Below are 26,485 nucleotides of genomic sequence, written 5' to 3'. Positions count from 1 at the left end.
GGGGGGGGGGGGGGGGGGGCCCTGCCCCATGACAGTCCCCTCCCCATGACAGTCCCCGCCCCAGCGTCCCTTCCTCCTCAAGTGCTGCATCCAGACCTCCCTGCCTCCATGTCCTGGGAAAACCCACCTCCTTTGAAACTGCCGCCCTTTGCTCTCTCCCATCCACTCCATTTCCTGTGGGAAGAACGGAACACCCTTTGTTTCCCACGTCACACCGCTCTCCACTTCTCCCTGCCCTCCTCCTCCCTGTCTTCCTTCCCTCCCTCCCAGCTCAGGCTCAGAGCTGTGGTCCCCCCTCAGAATGCTGTCCCCCTGGGCCTCACCATCCCCTCTGCTGGTCAGCCTCTCCTAGGCCTTATCCCTGTCTGTCTCCCAGGCGCCTCTGCTCTGAGCACTGCCCGCTCTGTGCCTTCATGCCGCGGACACTTGTCCACAGAGCTCCCTATTCTTGTTTGCGTCTCCCTCTCGTCACTTGCTTCTCAAGCCCCTCGGCCAGCCGCTGCCCCTGCTCTTGTTGTGATCTGGAGGGCTTTCTAGATCTCCGAATCCAACAAATGCTGTTCAGCCTTTCTTTGCCTGACATGCTGACTTGGTGACATTTTTGAGCAGTCCTTCTGTGACACTCTTTCTGCAGCATTTATGACCTACACCCTCTGTCTCACTGTGGCACCCCCCCTCCTTCTCAGTCTCCTTTGGAGACTCTCCTCCTCCTCCCTCATCCCCCCACTCTTCTGAAAAGGCAGATGATTCCCAGAGGGCAGGATGCTCCCTTTCCCAGGCAGGTGCTAGGAGTAAGACATTTCCCCTACTCTTCCAGATTCTTCTGGCTACAGATTAAGTTGATGTGGCACAGATTTAAGAGGGGAACGTCAAAATTACATACGTTTAGGGAATCTGCATAAACAGGAGAGGTTCAAAGACAGGCAGAATGAGGCTCATAGGCTATCCTGAACGATGGAGAAGTGGGTAGGGGTCTGGGACTTCAGAGGAAGACATTTCACAGAAGGGAGAGCAAATGTGTATTAAACAAATGTGTGCTGGGCCATCCAGAAACAATGGGACATAGAGAGGAATGATAACAAATGGCCCTTTGCTAGCCACCTCCCCATCACACCTGGTTCCTATTGTAATGTAATTCTCTGTGGAGCTCCAGAACCTGGAGCAGCTCAGCTGTTTTTACGGGTTTTTTTATGTTTTGTTTTTGAGAGAGAGAGAGAGAGAGAGAGAGAGAGAGAGAGAGAGAGAGCACGTGAGCAGGGGAGGGGCAGAGAGATAAGGAGACACAGAATCCAAAGACAGGCTTCAGGCTCTGAACTGTCAGCACAGACAGAGCCTGAAGCGGGGCTCGAACCCACAAACTGGGAGATCATGACCTGAGCCGAAGCCGGATGCTCAATTGACTGAGCCACCCAGGTGCCCCACAGCTCAGCTCTCTAAATTCTTCTAGGCAATTAGGGGAAAAGTGTCCTCCTGGGTCTCTTGTGCCTTAATTACTTTCAACCGGAAGTTAACCCGCCCACACGCCAAAGTGGCAGGCAGATCCTGGGGCGATTCGTTCAGAACCTCTCCACAGGCTCGACTGCCCACTCCCTGGCTTCTGTCCAGAGTTCTAAGCACTGAGCTCGTCCGGGGTCTCCACGTCATGGATCCAGCAGGCCCCCCAGCTGAACTTACCTCCCTATACAACTCAAGCCTCTCTTCTTCCGGCGTCTGCCACCCCTGCCCACTTGCCTTGTGAGTGACCACCTCAGCTCAAGCCAGGAACCCGGTGGGCGGCCCAATTCCCCCCTCCCCCATCCCCACAGTCAGCCTCACCCCCACGGCCTCTGTCTTTACCCGCTACCTGCTGCCAGGCCCACCCCTCTTCTCCGTCACCGCTGCCACAGCTCTAACTCGGGCCAGGCTGCCAAGCTGTCTCTTCTAGATGATTCCATCAGTCTCCTAGGGAGTTAGTTCTTCCTGACTCTGGTCATGAGCCTTTTCTAACACATTCTTCGCTGAAATCAGATAGCCACCCCCGAAACACAAGTCTGGACAGATCACTTCTCTGCCTAAACATATAGGGGCTCCCCATGGCTCACAGATAAAGACCAAGTGTCTTAGCTATCTTAGCTCAAGGATTTCAGCTCCTGCCCTGACCAGACACACCTGCTTCTGTGCCTCCTCTTCCGGCCTCCGACCTCCTGGGTCAGTTCGCGCACGGTGTGTGTAGCTTTTCTCCTCTTCCCCTTCCTCTCCCAGAAGCCTCCCTCTGGGTTTCCGCCTTTCCTTTAGATGTAACTTGTCAGCTTCCTAGTCCACCAGGGCTCTCCTTGAGAGCCGGGGCTGGGACCATGTCTCCCTCCTCCCCGGGTCACCGCGCCCAGCACAGGGCCAGCACTTGGGAGGCCCTGAGTTGAGGCTGAGGCCCCTGAACTCGCGGAACTAAACCCCCGCAGATCAGCTACGAGGCCAGCAGCGTGACGCTCGGGGAGAAGCGGCGTTATCCCTCGTTCCTGCGCACCATCCCCAGCGACAGGTACCAGGTGGAGACCATGGTGCTGCTGCTGCAGCGGTTTGGGTGGGCCTGGATCTCGGTGGTGGGCAGCGATGGCGACTACGGGCAGCTGGGGGTGCAGGCGCTGGAGGAGCAGGCCACCCAGCAGGGCATCTGCATCGCCTTCAAGGACATCATACCCTTCTCCGCCCGGCCGGGCGATGAGAGGATGCAGAGCATGATGCGGCACCTGGCCCGAGCGAGGACCACCGTCGTGGTCGTCTTCTCCAGCAGGCAGCTGGCCAGGGTGTTCTTTGAGTCCGTGGTGCTGGCCAACCTGACTGCCAAGGTGTGGATCGCCTCTGAAGACTGGGCCATCTCCAGACACATCAGCAATGTGCCCGGCATCCGGGGCATTGGCATGGTGCTGGGTGTGGCCATCCGGCAGAGGCTTGTCCCTGGCCTGAAGGAGTTTGAAGAGGCCTATGTCCAGGCAGATAAGGGGGTCCCCGGGCCTTGCTCCAGGAGCTCCTGGTGCAGCACCAACCAGCTGTGTAGAGAGTGTCGGGCTTTCACGGCAGAGCAGATGCCCACACTCGGTGCATTCTCCATGAGCTCTGCCTACAATGCCTACCGGGCTGTCTACGCAGTGGCCCATGGCCTCCACCAGCTCCTGGGCTGCGCCTCCGGAGCCTGTGCCCGGGGCCGAGTCTACCCCTGGCAGGTAAGGGAGCCCAGCACCCAGCACCCTGTAACAGGGTGCTTTCCTGAGGCACACAGAGTGATCCCTCGCTGGCCAACTAAGTGCTGGGCGTGGGGCCCACAGGCTGCCCACTGGGAGGCTAATTCCTCTCTTAGGCTTCACTGCTCTGACCTCAGCCCCTCCCACCACCAGGCTTCAGGATCCAGGACGAAAAGTCTCTGGAAGGGGGTCCTTTTTAGAAGCTTCCTCTTACTCAGGAGGCTGGTTGGGAGGGTTGAGGGGCTCCCTTGGAAGGGAGGGGGCTCTGAGTTTCCAGACAGGCTGAAACCACCCAAACAAAAGCACTTGCTTCCGGAGCCTTCCAGGTCTGGGCGAGTTGAGGCGGCGCGGCCTGCGTCATCTGTGGCAGCTCCATGATCCCCGTGTGTTTTAGCTTCTGGAGCAGATCCGCAAGGTGAATTTCCTCCTACATGGGGACCCTGTGAAGTTTCATGACAACGGGGACCCTCTCAGTGGCTATGACATCATTGCCTGGGACTGGAGTGGTCCCAAGTGGAGCTTCAGGGTCATCGGCTCCTCCACGTGGCCTCCGGTTCGGCTGGACATAAATGAAACCAAAATCCGGTGGCACGGGAAGGACAACCAGGTAAAGGAAACATGGTCACTAACCAAGTAAAGGAGACATAGCCACTCACCAAGTAACTGCCTCGTGGGCAGCCTGAGGACACTGTTGACACAGCTCACACGGAGCAGGAGAGGGGTCCCAGGTCCCGGGCCAACGTGGCTCCATCCAGCCCTGCCAGGAAGCCCCACTGGCAGCGCACAGATGGCCAGCTGCCACTCGTTTACACAGCCGCGGGCTCTGCCCTGGAACTGAGCTGTGAGGGAGATGCCGGGAGATTGTTTCCCGTTCCCCGTGTGAGTGGCCCTTGACGTGGGCCACTCCACATGGCGACAGGACGCTTGTGGCGTCTTGCAGGTGCCGACGTCTGTGTGCTCCAGTGACTGTCTTCAGGGCCACCAGCGCGTGATTGTGGGTTTCTACCACTGTTGCTTTGAGTGTGTGCCCTGCGAGGCCGGGACCTTCCTCAACAAGAGTGGTGAGTGTCCAGATGAGTGGGAGGATGACCGGGCACTCCCAGGTCTGTATGGCAGGTGAGAGCATCTCCCTTGGGCCACGCGCACGCGCAGAACCAGAGCCTTGCTCTCTTCAATTGCCGGTTTAGGTACAGGTTGTCGAATCTTTGCCACCAGACTGAATTCTGATGCAGCAGAAAGAAACAGGCAGTTGAAATACTCAGGCTCACTGTGTCTTTTACTAGAGGGCTCCAAAGCAATTCCTGCAAATGCAGTTTTATCCTAAATTCAGCCTATTTATGCGAACAGATGTAGCTGTGTTCCTCTGTTCCCTCCCATGCTGTCTGTGTGAGGTCCCTTCCACTGCCCCTGCCAAAGACAGCCAGCACCTTGAACAGCTTGGCCTTGATGCAGATACTATTGTATGCAGACAAGAAACATAGCACACTCTATCCAGTGATACAAGGTCAAGAGCAGAGAGCAAATTGGGGTAGCTAAGGGCTCAGCCCAGAGCTGGACTCTGGGAGCCAAGTTCTTTCCTTTTACTATCTCTGTGGGCATGAGAACGCATCTCTTCTGTTCTCGGAGAGTCCGAGAAGCCACAGAATGGCAGGCAGCACAGAGGTGCATTTGGCTAATACAGATGCTGGGGAGGTGAAAATGCCCTTCCTTTGGAGCTGGCTGCTCCTATTGGGTCATAGCCTCCCTGGCGTGTGGGCAGAGCTGCCAGAGAAAGGCCCTCCCTAGGGACCTCTTGGTTTGCAAGCCCCTTCTGGGATCATAAGCCATATAGAACCTACCCAACGGTCTCCAAAATCTGTAACTAACACGAGCATCTTGAGGAGACACTGGGCCTCGGGGGCCCCACTCAGGGCTACCCCCTATCTCACTGTGCCTGGTAGAGCCCAGCTCCTGTGGTGTAGCCCTCCCAGCACCCGGCAGACCTACACGGCCTCCCCTCCTCATTCTGCTCTGCTCCTCTAGCTCTCAGGAGCCCCCTTCACCTTTCTTTCCAGACCTCCACAGCTGCCAGCCTTGTGGGAAGGAAGAGTGGGCACCTGCGGGAAGTGAAACCTGCTTTCCACGCACCGTCGTGTTTTTGACTTGGCATGAGCCCATCTCTTGGGGGCTGCTGGCAGCTAACACGCTGTTGCTGCTGCTGGTAACTGGAACTGCTGGCCTGTTTGCCTGGCGCTTAGACACCCCTGTGGTGAGGTCCGCGGGGGGCCGACTGTGCTTCTTCATGCTGGGCTCCCTGGCAGGGGCTAGCTGTGGGCTCTACGGCTTTTTTGGGGAGCCCACGCTGCCCACATGCTTGTTGCGCCAAGGCCTCTTTGCCCTCGGTTTTGCCGTCTTCCTGTCCTGCCTGACCATCCGCTCCTTCCAACTGGTCTTCATCTTCAAGTTTTCTGCCAGGGTACCCATCTTCTACCATGCCTGGGTCCAAAACCATGGTCCTGACCTATTTGTGGCGATCAGCTCAATGGCCCAGCTGCTCATCTGTCTAACTTGGCTGGCGGTGTGGACCCCACTGCCCACCAGGGAGTACCAGCACTTCCCGCAGCTGGTGGTGCTTGAGTGCACGGAGGCCAACTCACCGGGCTTCATGGTGGCTTTCGCCTACAACGGCCTCCTGGCCGTCAGCGCCTTTGCCTGCAGCTACCTGGGTAAAGACCTGCCTGAGAACTACAACGAGGCCAAATGTGTCACTTTTAGTCTGCTCCTCAACTTCGTGTCCTGGATTGCCTTCTTCACCATGGCCAGCGTCTACCAGGGCAAGTACTTGCCTGCGGTCAACGTGCTGGCGGCGCTGAGCAGCCTGAGTGGCGGCTTCAGCGGTTATTTCCTCCCCAAGTGCTACGTGATCCTGTGCCGCCCAGATCTCAACAGCACAGAGCACTTCCAGGCCTCCATCCAGGAGTACACGAGGCGCTGCGCCTCCACCTGACCACCGGGGCGGGCAGGGGCCTAGCAGGGAGGTGGGGGTGGGGTGGGGGTGGGGCTGAGGGGGAGAAGGTGGGGTGGGGGCGGCGGACTGGACGCCTCCCCAGTCCTGAGGGTCGAAGGTCGAGCGAGGCAGGCGCGCGGACCCGGCGTCGTCCGGGAGACCTTTGGACTCCTCCGTCCTGGCTCGGGTAGTGTACGCTCACGGGAGTCCAGTCCAGGCTCCGGGCTGCCAATAAAGCGGTGAAACGTGCCTCCTGGCTGCTCTAGCTTCTGAATCGAGGGTGGGGCGCTGCCTCCTCAACTGCAGGCGCCGCGGGACCGAACCGCAGCCGGAACCCTGGATTCGGCCCCAGCCGCAAGCGCTCAGCTTGACGTTGCTAAGCAACTCGGGGACGTCAGCCCTGGCGGAGCTATCAGGCCCTAGTCCCCTCTCCCCATACCATTGGCTGTTCGCTGACTGGTCCCGCCCCTCCGGGGGCGGAGCCAGAAGCCCTGGACCTCCTCGTTATCCGTCCCGTCCGGCGCTTCCTGACGTCACGTCCGGCGGCGGCAGCGGCGGCGGCGGCGGCGGCGGCGTCTTCGTACGGTCGGCCGGGGACGTACGGCCCAGCCAGTTGGTCAGTGGGGTTGTGGAAGCGACGAGGTCCGGGGTCTGTGGGCCCGTCGCAGGGAGGACAGGCCCGGGTGAGGAGTTCAGGGGCAGCAGGGTGTGGGAGGGAAGGGCTGCGGGGCGCCATAGTCGCCAATTGGAGTGTGACTGCGGCCGCCTTCCGCCCGGCCGTCCCGGACGTGTGGGCACGGCATGGGCTCTGCTCACCTGTCCCGCAGCTCCCCTGCCGCGGGTCCTCTCGCTCTGCTAGGCTGATCAGTTCGCTCTGATCCTCCGTCTATTTCCCCACACTGATTCCTTCCCCCCGCACCTCTTCACGACCCTGTCCTATCCCCGGCCAAGCGTCCCCTACCTAGTCCGTCCGTGTCCCCGCCACACTGTCTCTGGCCGGCCCAGTATGGGCTGCGCACCTGGCCCTCACTGGGCCCAGGGAGGCGTTCGTTCCATCCCTGTCTCAGCTGACTGCCTCTAACGTTGACCTAAGCCCTCGTTGAGATAAACGTGGCGGAGTACAGTCCGCCTCCCCCTTTCGCTCGCCCCAGTCCAGGGGCTCCCCTTGCCCCTCCTGGGTTGGGCTTGCCAGGATGTCACTTCTGCCTTGCTCTCCTCCAGACGGACCATGGACGGCTCCTTCATCCAGCACAGTGTGAGGGTGCTGCAGGAGCTCAACAAGCAGCGAGAGAAGGGCCAGTACTGCGATGCCACCCTGGACGTGGGGGGCCTGGTGTTCAAGGCACACTGGAGTGTCCTTGCCTGCTGCAGCCACTTCTTCCAGAGCCTCTATGGGGATGGCTCAGGGGGCAGTGTCGTCCTCCCTGCCGGCTTTGCGGAGATCTTTGGTCTCCTATTGGACTTTTTCTATACTGGTCACCTCGCTCTCACCTCTGGAAACCGGGATCAGGTGCTTTTGGCAGCCAGGGAGCTGCGGGTGCCAGAGGCTGTGGAGCTTTGCCAGAGTTTCAAGCCCAAAACCCCAGTGGGGCAGGCACCCAGTGGCCAGAGTGGGCTGGGGAAGCCTGCCCCCCAGAATGTGAACAGCCACCTCAAGGAGCCGGCAGGCTTGGAGGAAGAGGACGTTTCGAAGACGCTGGGTCAGGTGCCCAGAGACCAGGAGATTGGTGGCAGTCACAGCCCCGAGAGGCCCCAGCTGGGTCTCCAGGCCCAGACTGAGAGCCCCTCCTTCCACCGTGGGAAGCTCAAGCAAGCCTTGAAGATTTGTCCCCCAGAGGACAAGGAGCCTGAGGATAAAGCGGCCCCAAGACCCTTTGAGGCTGAAGGTGTCCAGCTGCAGGGCGGGAATAATGAGGTACTGTGCCCGGGGTGCTGGGAAGGGGAAGGTGGGAGTTGGGAGTGGGGGTGGTGGAGAGACTGACACTTTTCTGGACCCCAAGATAGAATCTTGGTTATGTGGGTCTGGAATAGGTTTTCTCCAAGCATAGGAATGATGGGCGGGAAGACTGGCTGCACTTCCCCACAGAGTCCTTGCCCCTCCAAATCCAAGCCTGCCCTGGGACCTTGTGGGAATAGTCGCTGATAAAGGGAGTCACCTTGGGATGGAGCTGGAATGAGCTGGCTGCCCTGTAGGTCTGTCCCCGGAACTCCTGCTGGTTGATTTGGTGACCTGGCCTCCTGCTGCCTTTTCTGCTCTAGTGGGAAGTGGTGGTTCAAGTTGAGGAGGACGGTGATGGTGATTATGTTTCTGAGACCGAGGCCTTGCCGACCAGGAGGAAATCAAACACGATCCGAAAGCCCTGTGCTGCTGAGCCAGCCCTGAGCACGGATCCCCTGGCAGCCGAGCCCGCTGAGAACAGAAAAGGTACAGCGGTGCCGGTTGAATGCCCCACATGTCATAAAAAGTTCCTCAGCAAATATTATCTAAAAGTCCACAACAGGTAAACGCTCTGTTTTTTCTGTTTCCTTTGCCTGCCTGCTATTCCCTTGCCGGGGGAGGGGCCTGCACTCCCCGCTCTGGGCCATGCGGGGGACGGGGGCTCCATCTCTAACACTCCTCCGGTCATCAGGGAGTGAGAACCTAGTCGTGGCTCAGATTCCTTTGCCCTCCCTCTCTCTCTTTTATTAGTTAATTAATTAATTTTAATGTATTTATTTTTGAGAGAGAGAGAGAAAGAGAGAGAGAGACAGCGTGAGCAGGGGAGGGTCAGAGAGAAATGGGAGACACAGAATCCAGAGACAGGCTCCAGGCTCTGAGCGAGCTGTCAGCACAGAGACGGACAAGGGGCTCGAACCCATGAACTGTGAGATCACAACCTGAGCCAAAATCGGCTGCCCAGCCGACTGAGCCCCCCAAGCGCCCCTCTCCCTCCCTCTCTACTCTGAGCTCCTGGAGTGGGTTTGTAGCGACCTTGTTAGTAAGTTCCTGCCGCTGTGGACCTTGACCGCTAGCTGCCTTTTGCCAAGGGGATGAGAGAAACCTGTGGCTCTGTGCTGTGGCCGAGGCCCCCATGTGAGGTGTCCCTAAGGCCCAGCAACGTTGCCTTTGGGCCTACGCATCAGTCTTTAGGGTGGGTGCCTCCTGGGATTCTGCGGCAAACGTTAGCCCCAGGGTGTCCGTGCAGCATAAAGGACTATTTGTTTGCAACTGCTTCGTTTGAAAAGGTGACCAGGTGCCGTGTGAAGCTGCGTTAACTTCAAGTAAAAGTTGTGTCAGTTGCTCAGATGTAGCAGTCACGCCTCAAGTGCTCGGTGGTCCCGCTTGGGGCCTGCTGCTGACCCAGCAGACAGACCATTTCTGTGGTCACAGGGAGGTCTCTTGACAGTGCCGCTCCAGGTCTCTGCAAGGCTTCGGGGGTGGCAGCTAGGTGGTATGCCCTCCGCTCTTGTGGCTTCATAGTTCAAGACGTCACGAGTCTGATTTCTTGCCAGGCCAGGTGGGGCCACACATGTGTTCTCAGGGTGGCACTCTGGGAAGCCGGTGGTGACGGCCTGGAGTTGGGGCAGGGTGATGCCTGTTTGCTCGCCTTGCATGGAGGCAGCTGCGGCCAGTGGGGTCTGGGGACGCCCTGTGTGGGAGGCACCCTGGGGTGGCCCACCTCAGCCTGGATGCTCCCCCCTGCAGAAGACTCAGGTGCCGGCTGCTGGACTGGCCTTGAGAACTGGGAGGGGATGGTGCCCTCATGAGGTCACTGGGATGGGCACAAGGACAGTTAACCGAGTGGCAGAGGTTGAGAGAGACGTCTGGCCTCTGAGAACGTGTGAGCGCTCTTTCGGTGTTCTGCTAGACTGTTCTGAGTGCCTGGTGTGCCTTAGCTGATAAAGCAGAGGGCTCGGGGAGGGCAGTGCAGTCTGGAGCTGACAGATGGCGGCTTTACGGGGTGCTGGAAAGGAGGAGGGCCCCCCCAGGGCTGGGGTCAGGTTGCGATTTTAAAGGAAGGAATTTTGAGCAGACTCAAAAGAGGTTTTGAGCAGACTCAAAGGAGGTGAGGACTTCCACCTGGGGGCACAGCCCGGGGGAGTGTGGTGGGTCCCGGAGAGCCGAAGCAGAGAGCCTGGGGTGACATCTGGGAGACCAGCCCTGGCCGGCGGGCAGGCTAGGCCTCCTAGGCTCCCGGCCTCTTCTCAGGGTGAAACGGGCAGCATAGCAGGGTTGGGAGCAAAGAGGCGATGAGGCCCTGTCTGAGGGTGCCTCTGGCTGCCAACGTTCACCGCCGCGGAGGCAGGCGGGGGGCAGCACGAGGCCAGGCAGGGCCCCAGGGGGCGGCAGGGCCGCAGCGGCAAGGGAGGTGCTCACATACTGGCTACGGTTTTGAAGGTGAAGCTCACAGACTCCCAGACAGACCGGCTGGTTTCTCCAGGGAGTCAGGGCCCGGGGTTGTTCCTGTCTCTGAAGAGATGCCAGCCAGCCAGGCCCTGGTGGCTCTGGGGCGGTCCCTCCATAGGGAGCCGTGCGGGCTGCCTCGAGGAGGAGGGCTTCTGGGCTCCCCTGTGTGGGGTCATTGGCAAGGTCTGAACACGCCACGTGGCAAGCCGCGGCCGGCCTCAGGACCGCTCTTCCGCTCTGCCCTGGAGCACGGCGCTGTCGGTGGGTGGCCAGAGGGACACCGGGTGCAGAAGAGGCGGGCAGTTGCTCAGTCCCCCACACCCGCTGTGGCTTTTCATGGCAGGAAACACACTGGGGAGAAGCCCTTTGAGTGTCCCAAGTGCGGCAAGTGTTACTTTCGGAAGGAGAATCTCCTGGAGCACGAAGCCCGGAACTGCATGAGCCGCTCGGAACAGGTACTTGCGGGCAGGCCCAGGGCCTGGCGGGCAGGGGACGCTGGCCTTCATCTTCCTGCCACCTGAGAGGGGCCCCAGGAGACCGTTTTAGGATTGTAAACTCAAGAGCGCTGGAGTGTCCTTGGATGCCACTGAGTCCACTCCCTGGCATTACAGGTGCAGACACTGGTCCCAAGGGCATAAGGGACCAGCCCCAGACAGAAATGGAAATGGAAAGCATTTTGGGTTTGGCAGCCTGGGCCCCTGGACTCTGGAGAAGGGGCGCCTCGGTGGGGATGGCCGCTGCCCGCACCCTGCTGGCCGGCCCACGTGACCTGGCCAGCCAACCCCCGCCCTCCTCCTCCTAGAGGCCTGTCACCAGCGTGGGGTCTGCGGGTCAAGTCTCCTGGCTCCTGCCCCCCAGCCTGGTGTGGTGGGTTTGCAGTGCTCAGCGGTGGTCAGGGTCAGGGCAGGCAGGTCACGTGTCGCCCTCTCCCACCCTAGCGTCCCCCCCCTCGGGCAGACTCCTCCCAGCAGCGAGTGGAAGCCTGGGCAGAGGTCCCCCCCTGATGCCGGCCCTGCTTGCCCCTCACACTGCCAGGTCTTCACGTGCTCCGTGTGCCAGGAGACCTTCCGCCGGAGAATGGAGCTGCGGGTGCACATGGTGTCCCACACGGGGGAGATGCCCTACAAGGTCAGGCTCGGCCTGTTCCCAGGGCCGTGGGCGGGGCGGGGGGGGCAGCCCCAGGATCCCTCCTGCCAAGACCTGTACACAGGTTGATGTTAGGCATCTCCCTCTTGCTAGCTGCTAAGATGCCCAGCCTTCCAGACCCATCCACTTTTCCCTATCTTCAGGCAGGGCCACTGGCCATTTGTGGATCCTTGTTTCTGTGGAGGGCAGGCTGAGCGTCTCCGTGGGCATGAAGCGGGTGGCAGGGGTTCCTTCCTGGAGCATCCTTCACACCAGGTCAGGGAGCCCCCAGTCATCTCGGGCTGGGCCCTGCCTTTGGGATGCTGCCCCAATAGCCTAGGGGTGGCCAGGATCCCATTGGTGGGGGCGGCCTCGGAGGTGACCTTGGGTCTGTTTTCCAGTGCTCCTCCTGCTCCCAGCAGTTCATGCAGAAGAAGGACTTGCAGAGCCACCTGATCAAACTCCACGGAGCCCCCAAGCCTCACGCCGTAAGTGCCAGGCTGTGCTGAGGACTGGGAGCTGGCCAGAGTGAGGTGGCCACAGCCGTGTCGACCAGGCAGGCTGCAGGGTTCCTGTCGTGCAGGGGACCAGGGAGCCCCTCCCCGTTCTCAGCCGGGTCCCACTCCCTCTGCCCCATAGTGTCCCACCTGTGCCAAGTGCTTCCTGTCCCGAACGGAACTCCAGCTGCACGAGGCCTTCAAGCACCGAGGGGAGAAGCTGTTCGTGTGTGAGGAGTGTGGGCACAGGGCCTCCAGCCGAAACGGCCTGCAGATGCACATCAAGGCCAAGCACAGGTGCGGGCCGGCCGGGCTTTCCCGGGGCCTGGCCCTGCTGCCGGCTCCAGGTCGGCCGGTGGGCCCGGAAGGCAGTTATTGGTGCTCACGTGGCCCAGAGCACCCTCCACCCCGAGTCCTGTGCCCGCAGCCCTTCCAATGGGGGCACCCGGGTGGGGGAGTTAGTGCCGGGCAGAGAGGCTGAGGGAGGGGATCTCAGGTTAACATAAGGCAGATTCTTCATTTTCCACGGTTCCTGGGATGGCGTCGGGGCCCCTCCCATCACCGCCCAGCCTTTGTGCCACATGGCTGGTCTCAGCCTGGGCCTGGTGCCATGGCTCAGGCGGGTTTGCTTTGGCCTTTACAGTCTCCCTGGCTCCGGGTCCAGCTGTGCCCCCAGCTGTAGCAGGATGAGGGGGGCTGTTCCCTGGGTGATGCTCTTGCCCCCCTCCCCCGCCAGGAACGAGAGGCCATACGTGTGTGAGTTCTGCAGCCACGCCTTCACCCAGAAGGCTAACCTTAACATGCACCTGCGCACGCACACGGGCGAGAAGCCTTTCCAGTGCCACCTCTGCGGCAAGACCTTCCGCACCCAAGGTGAGGCGGGCCCGTCCTCTCCCCGCCCCAGGCCGAGGCGCAGCGGCTGAGCCCCCGCCTTGTCCCCGCAGCCAGCCTGGACAAGCACAACCGCACCCACACGGGCGAGAGGCCCTTCAGCTGTGAGTTCTGTGAGCAGCGCTTCACCGAGAAGGGGCCCCTGCTGAGGCACGTGGCCAGCCGCCACCAGGAGGGCCGGCCCCACTTCTGCCAGATCTGTGGGAAGACCTTCAAGGGTACCCGGCCTGCTCCCCGGGCGCGCCCTGCGTGGGGTGAAGGGTGGGCCATATCCCGCTGGCCAGGGCAGGGGAGTGTCCGCGGGGCGCGGTCAGGCGTGGCAGTGCCTGTCACATGCTCCTTCTTGGTGCCAGTCTTCCTGCCAGAGGATCTCTCCTGCTCCCTGTGCATTGAAGACTCGGGCTTGGAGCTGCAGTGACAGGGCACGGCGGGAGCCCCAGAGGGTCTCGGGCAGTGGCACCCTCAGGGTGGTATCGGAGCTTGGCAGGGCCCTTGGAGCAGCTGCAGACCCTGGACCGCCCTCATCTCGGCACCATGTGCCCACTTCCTGCCTCCCCTGAAACCGGGGTCCCTTCCCTCCCGCAGCCGTGGAGCAGCTGCGCGTGCACGTGCGAAGGCACAAGGGCGTCAGGAAGTTCGAATGCACCGAGTGTGGCTACAAGTTCACCCGACAGGTAGGCCCAGGGCCCAGGGCCCTCCTGCCGCTCCCCCTCCAGCCTGCCCCCGCCCCCCCCCCGCCCGGCCCTGAGTCCCCTCGCCCCCCAGGCCCACCTCCGGAGGCACATGGAGATCCACGACCGGGTGGAGAACTACAACCCGCGGCAGCGCAAGCTCCGGAACCTGGTCATCGAGGACGAGAAGGTGGTGGTGGTGGCACTGCAGCCCCCCGCCGAGCTGGAGGCGGGTTCGGCCGAGGTCATCGTGGCGTCCCTGGCGCAGGGCGGCCTGGCCTCCCAGCTGCCTGGCCAGAGACTCTGTGCAGAGGAGAGCTTGGTGAGCTCGGGTGTCATGGAGCCCTCGCTCATCATCACGGCAGCCATCCCCGAGGACTGTGACACGTAGCCGCCCCGCTCCCGCCTGGCCCCAGCCCCCAATAAACCACAGGGTTCTGGACTCCGTCGTTTTAGCCCATCTGGCGGTCTGTCACCCTGTAACCTGGGGTCCTGGGTGTGCTGCTCTCCTGTCGTGTCTTCTAGAAGAAACGGTGCCCCGCCCAGCCATCCCGCATCTCAGGGTGCTGCTCGGCCAGCTGCTTCCCCACCTCGTTGGGAGACCTCAGCAGAGGCAGACACTGGACGGGCATCCTTAGGGGCCAGGCCCAGGCACTCTGGTCATCTCTAGCGTCAGAATCCTAGAACCTGGAACCGTGGCATTGCTGCGTCGCAGCTGTGGTGCTGCCAGCTGTGGGGTGGAATTCCGGGCCCTGGGTGACGGCCGCAGCCCCCTGGCATGCCGCGGGTCCCACCCGGGAGCCTGAGGTCGGACTCGTGGTTAGCAGGCCCTGGACGCTGGCTGGCAATGACTGCAGGCGGGATCCCTCCCTTGGGAGGGCCCTCACTTGCTTTGCTGGTGCAGGTGGCGTGGCGTGCCGGCAAAGCCAAGTTCAGAGTGACAAGAGGCCTTGCCCATCCCAGAGTTCTGCCGGGACAGCAGGGCCAGGTGTGTATCCTGGAGGAAGAGCGTTTGGGTGCTGGCACCCCTGTTGCTCCTCGGCTTCTTCGCCGACAGCACTGCTACCCGAGGCAGGTGGCTCCCCCGTGGCCTCCCCTTCAGTGGAGTGAGTAATAGCACCCAGGCTGTAGACAAGGATTCTGGGAGAGCCCGCTGTTAAACCCGCTGCCGGATGGCGAACCTCCCCTGGCAAACCAGAATTTCCCTGGAGGCTGGTGAGGGCGGGGCAGGGCTGGGGGGGGGGGGGGTCTGTGCCTGGCCAGAGGGTGCTGGCTGTGGGCCCGGGTCCCTCTCCAGGCTGCCCAGGCTTCCTCACAGCATCGCGCCTGGGTGCCAAGGACCCATGTTCCAAGGGGCCAGAACTGTGAGGTCACAGGGTGCCCTTTGCCATGTGGTGCTGGGCCAGGCAGTGACTGGAACCTCAGTCCCCAGACTCAAGGGTGGGGGGGTATAGGCCCCCCCACCAGATGGGTGTCCGAGTCCGCATGCACATTTTACAGCCACTGTCCCCACAGCACAAGTGCTCTGCTCAGTGCCTGGCACGGAGCCAACTCTGAATCCGGGGCAGTGATGGTCATGACTGAGTGCTCAAGTCAGGCACTACCTAAATCCCCTTGTGAAGGTTCCTGAAACATGGAGCTCCACACGAGGCCAAATTCCTCCTGGAGTCTGAGGAGGACAATCTGTCTTTCCCTTCGCTCCTGGACCGCTGGGGTGCTCGGAGGTAAAGGCCATGTTCAGGCACAACCGATGCCCAGACTATAAGCTCCTTCGTGTCCTCTTCAGGGAGGTTATTAAACTACGGCCTCAAGACGCTCCCTTCCCCCCCCCAGAAACTGGCCTGGGTCTTGGGTTACATGCGAGGAGCCTTTCTGACCCTCATGTCCTCTTCCAGGATCCTCCTTTAAGGGCCCGCTGCCCGCCCTGGGTCCGAGGTCTACCAGCTGCAGACTGGGGTCCCGTCACCACTGAAGGAAGGGGGCGGGGCGGAGGGGCAGCCCCTGGGGCTAGGACTCCTGGGTGTCTCGTGCCTAGGGCTCACTTCCCACAACCTTGTCATGGAGCCATGAAAGGGCCTCAGAGGCTTTGCTCCAAGACCGTTAGCAGGAGCTCTGGGCACCCCTGCTCTGCCTGAAGTCCCACAGTCAGCGGCGGCAGGATGAAGAGCAGGACGCCAGGTGTACAGGAAATAGTTTTATTTCAAAAAGTATACATCGAAGGCATCCTAAAATCTTAAATGGGATTCTGGACACCTACGCCTACAGAACAAATAAATAGGCAAGTCTGCCCCACCCTCTGGGGTTGGGACTAGATAGCTGGACACTGAAAAGGGTGTGTCCTTTAGTACATAAGAGTCTCTGAAGTCATATAAATATAGAATACTTTATAGCAAATCAGCATTAAATATGAGTCACTAAATTTTCATAACTTAATTTGTCTTGTAGACTAAACAGTTCCGCACATCCAAACACGACAGTCCACCTCCAGCTGGCCTGTCTCTGACCCTGGTCAGTGTATAGACAATCCCTAAGTGGGGCGGGGGGGGGCTCCCCAGCTGAGAGCCCCCTCTGGGGGAAGCGGGGAGGGCTGGGCAGGGGAGCAGGCGCTGCCAGAAGGGCCGCCCCTGACTGTGGACACCCCCAGCTGGGGGCTGCAGGAGCCTGCTGCTGCTGCCCAGCCCTGGCGCTCCAGACCGAGGATGGGGTCCGGTGGAGGGAACCTGACGGGTGCACACCAAACTGGCCATCTGACAGCCGCCAGTCGTGTGGCAGCTGGTCACAGTGAAGCCCCAAGAGCAGGAACCCAGGACCCGGGCCCCCTGCCACGGGGGAGCGTCTGCAGGGAAGGCCCATGCCTGCTGTATGGTCTGCAGAGGCTGGCTCTGTAAGAAAACCGAGGTGTTCCCAGAGCCCTGTCCTGGCAAGTGTTACATGAGACCTCTCCCTGATAGTCACTCACCAGGGGAAGTCCTTGACCTTGACAGAGCACAGCCCCCTGGAGGGAGGTGGGGAGAGCTGCCATAGGGCCCCCCCACAGCGACGGCCCTCAGGAAGGGCACCAAAGCCTTCCCCAGGAGGTCAAGGCCTGCGTTCTTTCTCCGGGAGGATTCCCGGGCAGATGACCTGTCGGCGGGCATCGCCACGTCTATCTGAGCGGCCTGTCCTGACACCAAGCGGGCAGGCCACAGCTGTGGGCACGGAGCACAGTGCCTGGGGCATATTAGTCCCGTGCAGCTCAGCCCAGACCGGCCAGCCCTGCCCTCCCCCCACCACTGACGGGACCAGCTACTGTGGCAGGACCCCCTCTTAACTTCAGAGACCAAAGAGCACGGCAAACCTCTGTGGGGTGAGCCTGCTGGAAGGCACCAGGAGGAGGCGTCACCAGCCCCAAGGAAGGGAGGTCAGAGCATCACCTGGGGGACAGGGGCAGGAAGGCCTGACAGAGCGGCGACACGCCCACCAGGAGGGGCGAAGGCTGGCTGGGGCACGGAGGAGCCCCCAGCTCGCCACCAGGCGGCCGACTGTCCAGCAGTGCCCGGCACAGGGGGTGTGCGCGAGGTGAGTGACAGCTGAGGGGACGGGAAGTGCGGCCGTGGACCGCAGCTGCTCCTGCAACAGGTCTGACCAGACAGCGACAGCATATGGCGGGGACAGTGGGGGCCCCCAGCCCCCAGCTCTGTAGGCCACAAGACTTCCTCCCCAGAACCACCCATGCCATCTGGCTAAAAAAAGTAAGGGTCTGTGAAGCGCTAGTGCTAGAACTTCTCTGCTAAGAACACACCCCCAGGCAATTCGCTGCGGGTGGCAACAACTCTCTCTAATGAGGGAAATGCAAGCCGCCTCCTCTTTGGAAGACAGACAAATCAGCCAACGGATACTTGGGAGACCCTGACGGGACCAGACCACTCACTCCCCAGAGGAACCAGGGAGCCCTGAGCTGCGGGATTTCCTGGGAGCTGCTCCTGCCACCCCTCCCGGGGACACCCCAGGCTTGGGAGGTGTGGGGCTGTCACCCTGCCCTGCAGAGATCCCCCTGCCCAGCGGAGACGTTCAGAGATGGCACCATCAGAGACTCTGCTCCTGGCTGCCTCCCTGCCCACCCCCTCCCCTCTGAGGAAGGGCCAAACTGCATTTCAAACCTTGCAGGCAACCACGGAGGCCACCCCGCCCAGGGCTCCCTTTGGAAGCAGCAGGATTTTTTGCTCCCAGGGGAGACAAGGGCACCCACGGCCGCTGGCCCGGCTGGCCTTCGATGACTAACTCCTAGGGCCTCCCAGGAAGGGGCCCAGACCTGCAGGCTTTCACCCTCTCTGCGTCCACCTGGGAGGACAGTCCTGGAGGCCTCCAGGTCAGGCGGCAACGCCAGCTGGCAGGGCAGGCGGACGGGGGCACCGAGCGTTTGCCTCAATGCAGGTTCACCGGAGACCAGGCTTTGCTCAGCAAGTCCCTCGGGGCCCCCTTCAAGGCCACGCTCCCGTCCAGTCCCGCTGCCCGGCACCTGTGAGGCGAGTTTTGGTGTGATGTCCCCGCAAGCCTGAGGAGCCAGGCAGGCAGACCCCCTCCATCTGGGGAGCTGGTCCCTGGGATGTCCAGCGCTGGACGTGGAGTGGGGGACCCCACTGCGGCCATAGCCCGCCGGCCTCCCACTGCTCCAGGCCAGCAGAGCCCGTGGGCCAAGGAAGGCAGGCCTGGACCCCTTGGCCCTGGACCCCTCTTGGACTCCTGTGGGAGGACTTGTCCCCCACAAGTGGCCCTCTTCTCCGACGTGGAAGCAAGTAGGCACAGGTAGTGGCAGCGGAGGGGTCACCGGCTGGAGCCCATTGCGGGCAGGGAGGCAGCTCGTCGTGGGCCATGGGAGGGGCTGCCAGCTTTGGCCCCAGCAGCTGGGAGTCCGGCTCTAAGTGCACAGAAACTCTGCTGGGGTCACTCGGCAGCCCGAGAGCCCAACGGCAGCTGGGGAAGCCAACCCGCCCTTGTGCGCGCGGGAGGGGCTCACGGCGCCCCCCGGACGCGCCGTGTTACCTGCACCGAGGCCCTGCCCGGGCCGGGCCGGGGCTAGTGCAGCTCGTCGGGGTTCTGCGGCCGCCGCGGCCGGGCCACGTCCAGGTCACTGCTGCCACTGTCCAGCGCGAAGCCACGCCCCCCAGAGGGCATCTGGGGCATGAACTGGCGGAAGATGCTGACGCTGCCGTGCCAGAAGGTGGGCTCCGGGAGCCGTCCCACAACGCTCCACGCCCGAGTCTCTGGGTCGTAGGCCTCCACCACGTCGGAGAGTTCAAACGTGTTGTCGTAACCACCTGAGACGTACAGCTTCCCTCCGAGGACGGCCAGGCTGCCCCCCACGTGCACCTGCAGGCCGAGGAAGACAGGCCAGTGGAGGCCGGCGGCCAGGCGAGGGCAGAAGCCCCACAGCCCCTCTCCACGGAGAAGACGCCCCGGGCCCCCTCGGCACTTCCTGGAGAAGTGAGAGCAGTCCTCTGCACGCTTTCCAGGGCAGGCCGATGCCCCCCTCTGCTCCGGCTCCAAAGCCAGGGCCGGAGCCAGGACCCGGGAGGCCATACGCCATGCCCGGTTCCTATGGTGGGGGGGGGGGGGCTGCAGAGGCAGGGACCCTCCCCGCGAGCAGCACTGGCCCCGAGGCAGGCTCGGCCCTCCTCCCCATCGCACAGGCAGGAACGCAGTGCCTCCCTCACACGGCTGACGGCCGCCGTGCTAGGCCTCGACTCACAGTCTGGGCTCTGAACCCCACAACTGGACTATCTCCTCTTTCCCAAATCTGCTATGACGGGCAGGTCATGGCGGGGACAAACAGTCCCACCTGCTAAGTGTAAATGTTCAGCTGGGATGTTGTACATCGTGACAATCGCCACGCAGCGGCGAGTGCAGGCTTGGAAACTTAGAGGAAGTAAAACGTGTGAGCGGGCACACAACTATCTAGGCAGGACTAAGGCGGTTGCTCACGTGGCCACAGTGCCACCGAGCCTTCCCAGCTCCATCACAGGGTCCGGCTCGGCACCGCTCTCCTCCACAAGCAGACACCCTGATCAGAGAGCAGTGGCAGGGGCCTGTTCAGGGCACACAGTAGGCACTCAGTAAATAAATGTGTCCCCAGGGTCAGTCCCCAGAAACTTCCTGTCTGGCCTCCTTCCCTCTGTTGTCCCCTTGTTCACTCTGCTCCGGCCACGCTGGGCTGTGAGGAGTGTTCTACAACCACACCAGGTGCACCCTGCCCCAGGGCCTTTGTACTCGCTGTCCCTCTAAGGAATGTTCCTCTCCCTACGCTCCCTGGCTTATAGCAGGGACTCACTGAATGCTGGTCTGAATGGGTTCAACGGTCTAACCCTGGGACTTATTTAAGGTCTCAGTGCCCCTTAAGTACAAACTGAGGGAAAACCCAGCCCTCTATTAAGTGCGGTAACACCCGGAAAGCGCTCAGCACGGGCCCTGCCCACTAGGACTGTCTCCCAGATGTGTCATGACTACACTTTGGCCAGTAAACAGGACCAGCCTCTGCGTCCCATGCTGACACATCCGCGTATTTACCTGATTCATAGACGGGATCTTGTCCCACTCGTCCTTGGTGGGATTATAGACGTCCACCTCCGCGGAATCGTCCCTGTGGGGGAGGGGGCACATATCAGAGGCAGGAGGAAGCATCCTGGGTGTATGGAAGCTGCAGAGGACGGCCACGCAGGCCCCTCTCCTTTGGAGACTTCTCTGACGCCGTCTGGAGTCCACAGGCCAGTGAGACCCCATCCCTGGTGTGTGGGGACCAATTTCAGGCCCCCACACCTACCCGGCCTGGGCTCCGAGGCCAGAACCAGACCCGACTTCTCAAACCTGAACGTCAAACACCTTCAAGTGCTCAACACACACCTCCCCTCCCCCCGCAAACACACTGCTCTACGCCAACGCAGCTGGGTCCGGATCTGAACTCGCCGCATCCCTTCCCACCAGTCTCCTCTCCACCTTCCAACCTGGACTTGGATCTTCCCTTCTCAACAGGCTCCTGCCCCAGCGCTCTCCCCCACGCACCCGGACTGTCCCTGGGCCTCCCCACCGCTGTTGGCCTAGTCTCCTCCCGCTCACGGCTGTGGCCTGGGTGCCCAGCGGGGAGGCCCGGTCACAGGCCAGAAGGCCCCAGCGCTGCCGTTCCCTTTGGGGTCAGGATCTTTCACCTTGTCTGACATGCTCTGGAGCCCTGCAATAAAAGGCTCAGAGGCACAGCCTTGAAAAGCACAGACACTAAGCCCCAAAGAGCAGCGACACTAAGGAGTCTGGGGTCAGCAGAAGGGGCAGTCAGTGGCCACCTCAGTCCCGAGGAGCAGATTCTGTACCCACTCCCCAGGGCAGCAGCTGTAGTGCGAATGTCGGGAAACAGAGGGCCTGGCTGCATTCCAAAAAGACCTTATTTGCAGACACAGGAATTTGAATTTCACGTAACTTTTCAGATCACAGAATGCAGCTCCTGCGTCCCCCCCGCACCCACCGACAATTTCAAGATGTAAAAACCGGTCTTAGTTGGTGGCCCACATGACGATGATGATCAGTGCCAGAGGCCACTGGGCTGCCCTCCCCCTGCACAGACAGATCAGCAGTCAGGCAGCAGCTGAGGAGCTGAGCCCTCCCCCCAGCGCCGGGCACCCCTGAAAACAGCAGCTTGTGCACAGGGGCTGCCCTGACAGGTGGCACCCGAGCAGGCCGGCACGTGGGACAAACACACAGGTGCGTCTGAACCAGTCCCCAGGTCTTGCCCACGCCACCCCCCTGGAGCTCAACTGGGATGCCTTTCCCCACTTTCACTGTCTCTGCGTGGTTGGGGGGCGGGGAGGGGTGTTGGGCAGAACACCCACCCCCATGGCTTAGGTGAACCCACACAAAGGCTGACAGCGGGCATGGGGGGCACCCTAATGCTTCCGGCGGCAGGGGGGTTAGCACATGACCAGAGACCCCAACCCGGATGAGGACAGCACGGGGGGCGTTCTGTGCACAGGCCGGGCTTCGTGCCCGTCTGCTCCAGGCTCTCAGAGCAGGGAGGACATCCTCAAAGGCGCTCAAGCTGGAAAGGACTCTGAGGGGCCGAGGCCAAGGCGTTGGCACTCTTGAGGAGTATTTATAGCGGTCCCCACCCCCTCTCTGAAGACAGCTACCTTGACTTGGGGGAGGGAGAGCTGGGCAGAGAGTCAGATGATGTTTTATAACAGGACCAGGAGCTGGCCGTGAGCCAGGGCTCCCTCAGCACCGCGTGGGTCCCTGGCAGGCGATGCTGCGCAGCAAGCGGAGCCACCTCTGTTCCCCACGTGCGCACGGAGAAAGCCTGGGAAGGAGCCCCCAGTCTGGGGGAGCAGAGCAGCGGGCAAAGGCCAGGGCAGCTTAGGACTCGAGAGAAGGGGTAGGGGTGAGAAGGCAAGGGCATACGTCCTCCGAGGCTCCTGAGGGGACAGAGGGAAGCGCAGTACATCCCTTCCCCTTCCCTCCTGGTCCCGCAGCTTCAGACAGGCCCTAGGCCAGGGAGGGAGCAACAGGGAAACACGCACACACACTGAGGCAGGAGCTCCTAGCTCCCTGAACACCCGCTGGCGCATCAGGAGGGGATGCTTGGCTGTGGCAAGTCGTCAAGACCCATGGATTCATGGTGACCCCCGGCCACTCTGTCTCTGCCCCACGCTGCCAAGGCCACGGCCCAGGCCAGGGAGCCCACGATAGGTAACACCACACCGCGCCCGGGGCTGGGCATGCTGAACTCAAACCCTGCGCTGTCCCGGAAGTCCCTTACCCCTCCAGGCCTCTGCCGCCATCTGTAGCTTGAGAGCCTGCCCCACATCAGGCCCCTCCCTGGTCTGGAGTGGCCCTGGGATCCTTGCAGACCTGCGTTCACTGAACAGGACCCTGGGCCCTTTCTGTGCCGGGCCAGGCAGAAAAGGAAAAGATGGGACCTGCAGACATGCGCTGAATGCCCAAGTGTTGCTTCCAACAGAGGGTGCGGGTGCCCGGGGGGCTCTGTCGGTTAGGTGTCCGACTTTGACTTTGGCTCGGGTCACCATCTTGCAGTCTGAGTTCAAACCATGCATCGGGCTCTGTGCTGACAGCTCAGAGCCTGGAGCCTGCTTTGGATTGTGTGTCTCCCTTTCTCTCTACCCTTTCCCCTCTCACACTCTCTCAAAAATTAGTAAATGTTAAAAGGAAAATAAAAAAAGAAACGGAGGGGATGGAGCGGGCCCCCCTCCCCCAGGGCAGGGTGAAAACACACGCCAGGTGAGCGGAGGGTCTCTCTGACAAAGCAACACTCCCCCACGACCCAGGGTCCAGAACGCCCTCCAACAGCCTTTTTTTTTTTTTTAAATGTTTATTTATTTTGAGAGTGCAATCAGGGGAGGAAGAGAGAGAATCCCAAGCAGGCTTTGCACGCAGTCAGAGCAGAGCCCGATGTGGGGCTTGATCAGGACCTGAGCCAAAACCAAGAGTTGAACGCCCAACCGCCTGAACCACCCATGTGCCCCGCCCCCAGTCTAAGATGCAAAAGTCGTCTTGGGTAGGACAGATCCCTTTATTCATAAATGCCACCCAAGAACCACCAGAGTCTATACAGCAGGATCCTAGGATGAAAGATCAGGCAAAGCAACACACGTTGATTTAGCTTCCAGGAATCCCAGACCGTTCTCTAAAAGGACCTATCTCCAATCAATCAATAATCAAGGATCTCACTCCATTGGTTAGGCTCCTTTGATTAAGGAAACGCAGAAGCCCACAGAAACTAACAGATTGGAGAGACCTAGCCTCACATGCCAGCCTGGCCTGCTTCCCCATCTGCGAAATGGGAGCACAGTGATGAGGCGCTTTAGCACGGGGGCCTGGTAAGAAAGGCTGTGGAGTGACCTTGGCCTCTGGGTACTCACCTGATGAAGTACATAAGTCCATTCAGAGTCACGGTCTTGGGGGCAAAGGACCAGGGCGGGAGCGGGCCACAGTCCACCAGGGACCACAGGTCCATGTCCGGGTCGTAGCACTGCATCACCATGGTCTCCTTGCCGGCCAGCGAGCCAATGGCGTAGAGGCGGCCGCGGCAGGCGGTGGTGGAGCAATTGTCCATGGGGTAGGTCATGGGCTGCAGGGCCTCCCAGGAGTCGGTGGTGTGGTCGTAGCGCTCCGTGCTGTCCGCGGCCACCACGTACAGCAGCCCGTCGAGCACGGAGGAGCTGTGGTACTCACGGGCCTTCAGCATGGGCGCCACCTCCGTCCACTCATTCACGCTGGAATTGTACCTCCACACGCAGTCATAGAGCCGGGAGCCGTCAGAGCCACCTGCCGGGACGTGCAGAGGACAGGTCAGCCCGTGCTGACTCGGTGTGAGTCACCCCCGTGGGCCTTGAACTTCCCGGGGCAGGAAGAAAGCTCGCTGGGTTTCAATGTCAACACATGGCTTCTCTCGCCAAAACCCCCACTAGGGACCCCAAGCTGGGGTGGGGGGCTAAGGCCGTGCCTGTGCGGACCGCCGTCCCGGAGGACCCCAGAGCTTCGTGCCACACGAATACGGCCACATCTGTGTGGGGCAAGCAAAGGGCCTGGAGCCACAATTCTACGTAAACAGCAATCACGCTCTGGAACCCCCCACTGTCGAACACTGAAGCAGAGTGTGGGTCTCAGAGCCAAAACTTCTGGGGGGGCCACAAAGCACGTGGTAGGGAACACAGGGACTCGTCCTGGAATTCTGACTTTCCTGGGCAGCCGGGGACAAGGCGGTGCCGGGAGAGGCCGATCGGAATCTGCCTCACAAGCCGGAGCCCAGCACAGAAATTGGGATCCTGGGGCCCCAGTTCGTGATTTAGGCACGAGTAACTGACATGTGCTTCATCCAGGGGAAGAAGAAAATAAATCAAGCTCTTTCTACATTTCTTTCCAAAAGAGAGCCAGCCAAGCACCCCCTGCCCCCGAGGGTGCTGGCTGAAATCATACATTAAACCACGTCTACCCAGGACATTCGAATTCCCGGAACAGTGCGAAGGGATCCCCGGAACCTTGGCGGGGTCACATTCCCCATCCCCAAAGCTGGCGCCACAGGGCAAAGCACGCATGACATCCTGTCTGTCTCACAGCCTTGAGCTTTTTAAACCACGAAGCTCTCACGGGGTGCCCTCTGCCTGCTTTCTTCCTCCTGAAGGATAGCCGTGGCCCAGCCAGCTGAAGCCAGCTTTGTCGCCTCTGTGAAATTCCCTCCAGGCAGCTGTACGGCCTGACCCAGCCACCTGTCTAACCCCCAAGGATTAGCTGCTCAGCGGAGACATTTACGGCAAAGTCGGGGCAAGTCTAACCAGTTCTGGGAGCGAGTTCACTGGCCAGACTTTCGTGTGCTGGGAGGGCGCACAGTTCCCAAACACAGGGCCAACCCCAGCCTGGAAAGGGCCCAATTCCAGCATATTCCAGCAAACGCCGGAACAGAGCAGCAGGCCAAGGAAGAGCAGACCATGTCCTTAACCCGATTCCTCCACTCCTCGGACTGGTGGCGTTGGGGGAGGGGGGCGCTGGAGGGTGGGTTTCAGAGCTGGCTTTCTCCTGAAGGTGCCAGGCTGGTCACAGCCCCGGTTCCCTTCCTCGGGGCCCAGTGCTCTCAGAGCCGGGTTCTTTCCTTATATAGCTGTCACAGAGCCCGCCCCTCCTCGCCTCGGGGAAGGAGGTAGCCCCATGTCTGAACTGGGATTTATCTTTAATGAAAAATGTGGGAGATGCCCAGGACCAGAGCAGGCTGGGACCCGCCCAGCATGACTAGGCAGTGTTTTGGGGTTTGAGCCAAGTAACTGGAAGAAAACCTCTTAGCATGTGATCATGTTTACAGTCGTTGGCTAGAGAGCGGCTGAAACACCATGTGATGCGCCCCCCCACCCCCCCAGTGCACAGCCTAGGTGCAAGGCTGGAGGAACCTTGTCACGGGTGACAAAACGAATGTGTCAGGAGGCCTGTGTGGCTCAGCTGTGCTGGAGAAATCCCCGGGACGGGAAATCGGTGTTTCATGGAGCGCCAGGCCCCGCCTGCCCCTGGATTCCTTAGGGAGAAAAAGAAAGCACCCATTGTGCGTGGTGAATGCCCTAGTATCTTCTAACCAGATGGGGGCGGGGGCACCTCCCGGGCAAGGAGGGGACTTATCTGTCATCTAGGCTGCCTCCCCCCCCGCCCCCCCTCACACCGCGGAAAAGAGACCACAAGCAGCTGCCTGTCGCCGCTCACACATCGGTCTCCCAGGTCTAAAGCACCAGCTCCTGAAGCGCGCCCACTGGCCAACTAGGGGCGCCGGGGAAGGCAAGGGGCGCTCGCACTGTGGGGCGGTCCCTGGATTCCCGGTTCCGCAGGTTTTCCCTGCCGGAAAACACGCTCTCCCAGGGGCGCAGGAGACTAACGCCCGGGGCCCTCCCGGGCGGCCCCCGGTCCCCTCACCGGTCACGTAGATGTCGTTGCCCAGCGCCACGATGCTGTAGCCCCCGCCCAGGTGGTCGGGGAACTCGGCCAGGTAGCGCCACTGGCCCGTCTGCGGGTTGTAGCAGTCGACGGTGACCAGCTCGTCGCAGTCCTGGTCGCAGCCGCCCACGAGCACGAGGATCTCGGCGAGGCCCGTGGAGGGGCGCGGGCGCATGCGGGGGCAGGGCCCGCGGTCGTGGCGGTCGTAGCGCGCCGCCTGGAAGTCGCGCGCCTCGCGCAGCAGGCGCAGGCAGGGCGGGCAG

At 61.3% G+C, this 26,485-nt stretch overlaps 3 protein-coding genes across 5 annotated transcripts; 2 read left to right on the top strand and 1 right to left on the bottom strand.

Annotated features, from left to right (window-relative positions):
- The first annotated feature begins 954 nt into the window (after window positions 1-954).
- TAS1R1 (taste 1 receptor member 1) lies at window positions 955-6,228 on the top strand. The gene is made up of 6 exons (XM_029945928.1): window positions 955-966; window positions 1,693-1,734; window positions 2,439-3,200; window positions 3,613-3,825; window positions 4,159-4,279; window positions 5,273-6,228. Exons 1-6 carry the CDS (start codon window positions 955-957, stop codon window positions 6,202-6,204), a joined length of 2,082 nt encoding a protein of 693 aa, XP_029801788.1. The 3' UTR covers window positions 6,205-6,228.
- Window positions 6,229-6,718: 490 nt separating this feature from the next.
- ZBTB48 (zinc finger and BTB domain containing 48) lies at window positions 6,719-14,235 on the top strand. Of its 3 annotated transcripts, none has more exons than XM_029949023.1 (11): window positions 6,719-6,820; window positions 7,426-8,119; window positions 8,464-8,705; window positions 10,935-11,046; window positions 11,627-11,719; window positions 12,118-12,204; window positions 12,356-12,510; window positions 12,950-13,086; window positions 13,158-13,208; window positions 13,690-13,778; window positions 13,870-14,235. In XM_029949023.1, the coding sequence occupies exons 2-11, from the start codon at window positions 7,433-7,435 to the stop codon at window positions 14,164-14,166; spliced, it is 1,950 nt and encodes a 649-aa protein (XP_029804883.1). In that variant the 5' UTR covers window positions 6,719-6,820; window positions 7,426-7,432; the 3' UTR covers window positions 14,167-14,235. The 3 variants fall into 3 exon arrangements, with proteins under 3 accessions (XP_029804883.1, XP_029804881.1, XP_029804882.1); XM_029949021.1 differs by having other exon boundaries at window positions 13,158-13,322; XM_029949022.1 differs by having other exon boundaries at window positions 6,753-6,887; window positions 13,158-13,322.
- A 1,721-nt stretch (window positions 14,236-15,956) lies between these two features.
- KLHL21 (kelch like family member 21) lies at window positions 15,957-26,484 on the bottom strand (the record flags this gene model as incomplete). The annotated part of the gene is made up of 4 exons (XM_029945927.1): window positions 15,957-19,124; window positions 20,319-20,391; window positions 23,672-24,077; window positions 26,202-26,484. Coding segments are annotated over 4 exons (1,056 nt in total), but the record flags the coding sequence as incomplete, so codon positions are not given.
- Window position 26,485: the final 1 nt, after the last annotated feature.

Source organism: Suricata suricatta, chromosome 8 (genome assembly GCF_006229205.1).
Source record: "Suricata suricatta isolate VVHF042 chromosome 8, meerkat_22Aug2017_6uvM2_HiC, whole genome shotgun sequence".
Lineage (NCBI taxonomy): Eukaryota > Metazoa > Chordata > Mammalia > Carnivora > Herpestidae > Suricata > Suricata suricatta.
This window is presented reverse-complemented; position numbering and strand designations above follow the sequence as displayed.

What these genes read in the sequence shown, in the direction of transcription:
- ZBTB48 (XM_029949021.1), top strand. Translation starts at nt 7,433, where the DNA reads ATGGACGGCTCCTTCATCCAGCACAGTGTGAGGGTGCTGCAGGAGCTC. An exon ending in TGCAGGGCGGGAATAATGAG is followed by an intron (nt 8,120 to 8,463) that starts GTACTGTGCCCG and finishes TTTCTGCTCTAG; the next exon opens with TGGGAAGTGGTGGTTCAAGT. An exon ending in CAAGACCTTCCGCACCCAAG is followed by an intron (nt 13,087 to 13,157) that starts GTGAGGCGGGCC and finishes TTGTCCCCGCAG; the next exon opens with CCAGCCTGGACAAGCACAAC.
- TAS1R1 (XM_029945928.1), top strand. An exon ending in GGCACGGGAAGGACAACCAG is followed by an intron (nt 3,826 to 4,158) that starts GTAAAGGAAACA and finishes GGCGTCTTGCAG; the next exon opens with GTGCCGACGTCTGTGTGCTC. An exon ending in GACCTTCCTCAACAAGAGTG is followed by an intron (nt 4,280 to 5,272) that starts GTGAGTGTCCAG and finishes CTTTCTTTCCAG; the next exon opens with ACCTCCACAGCTGCCAGCCT.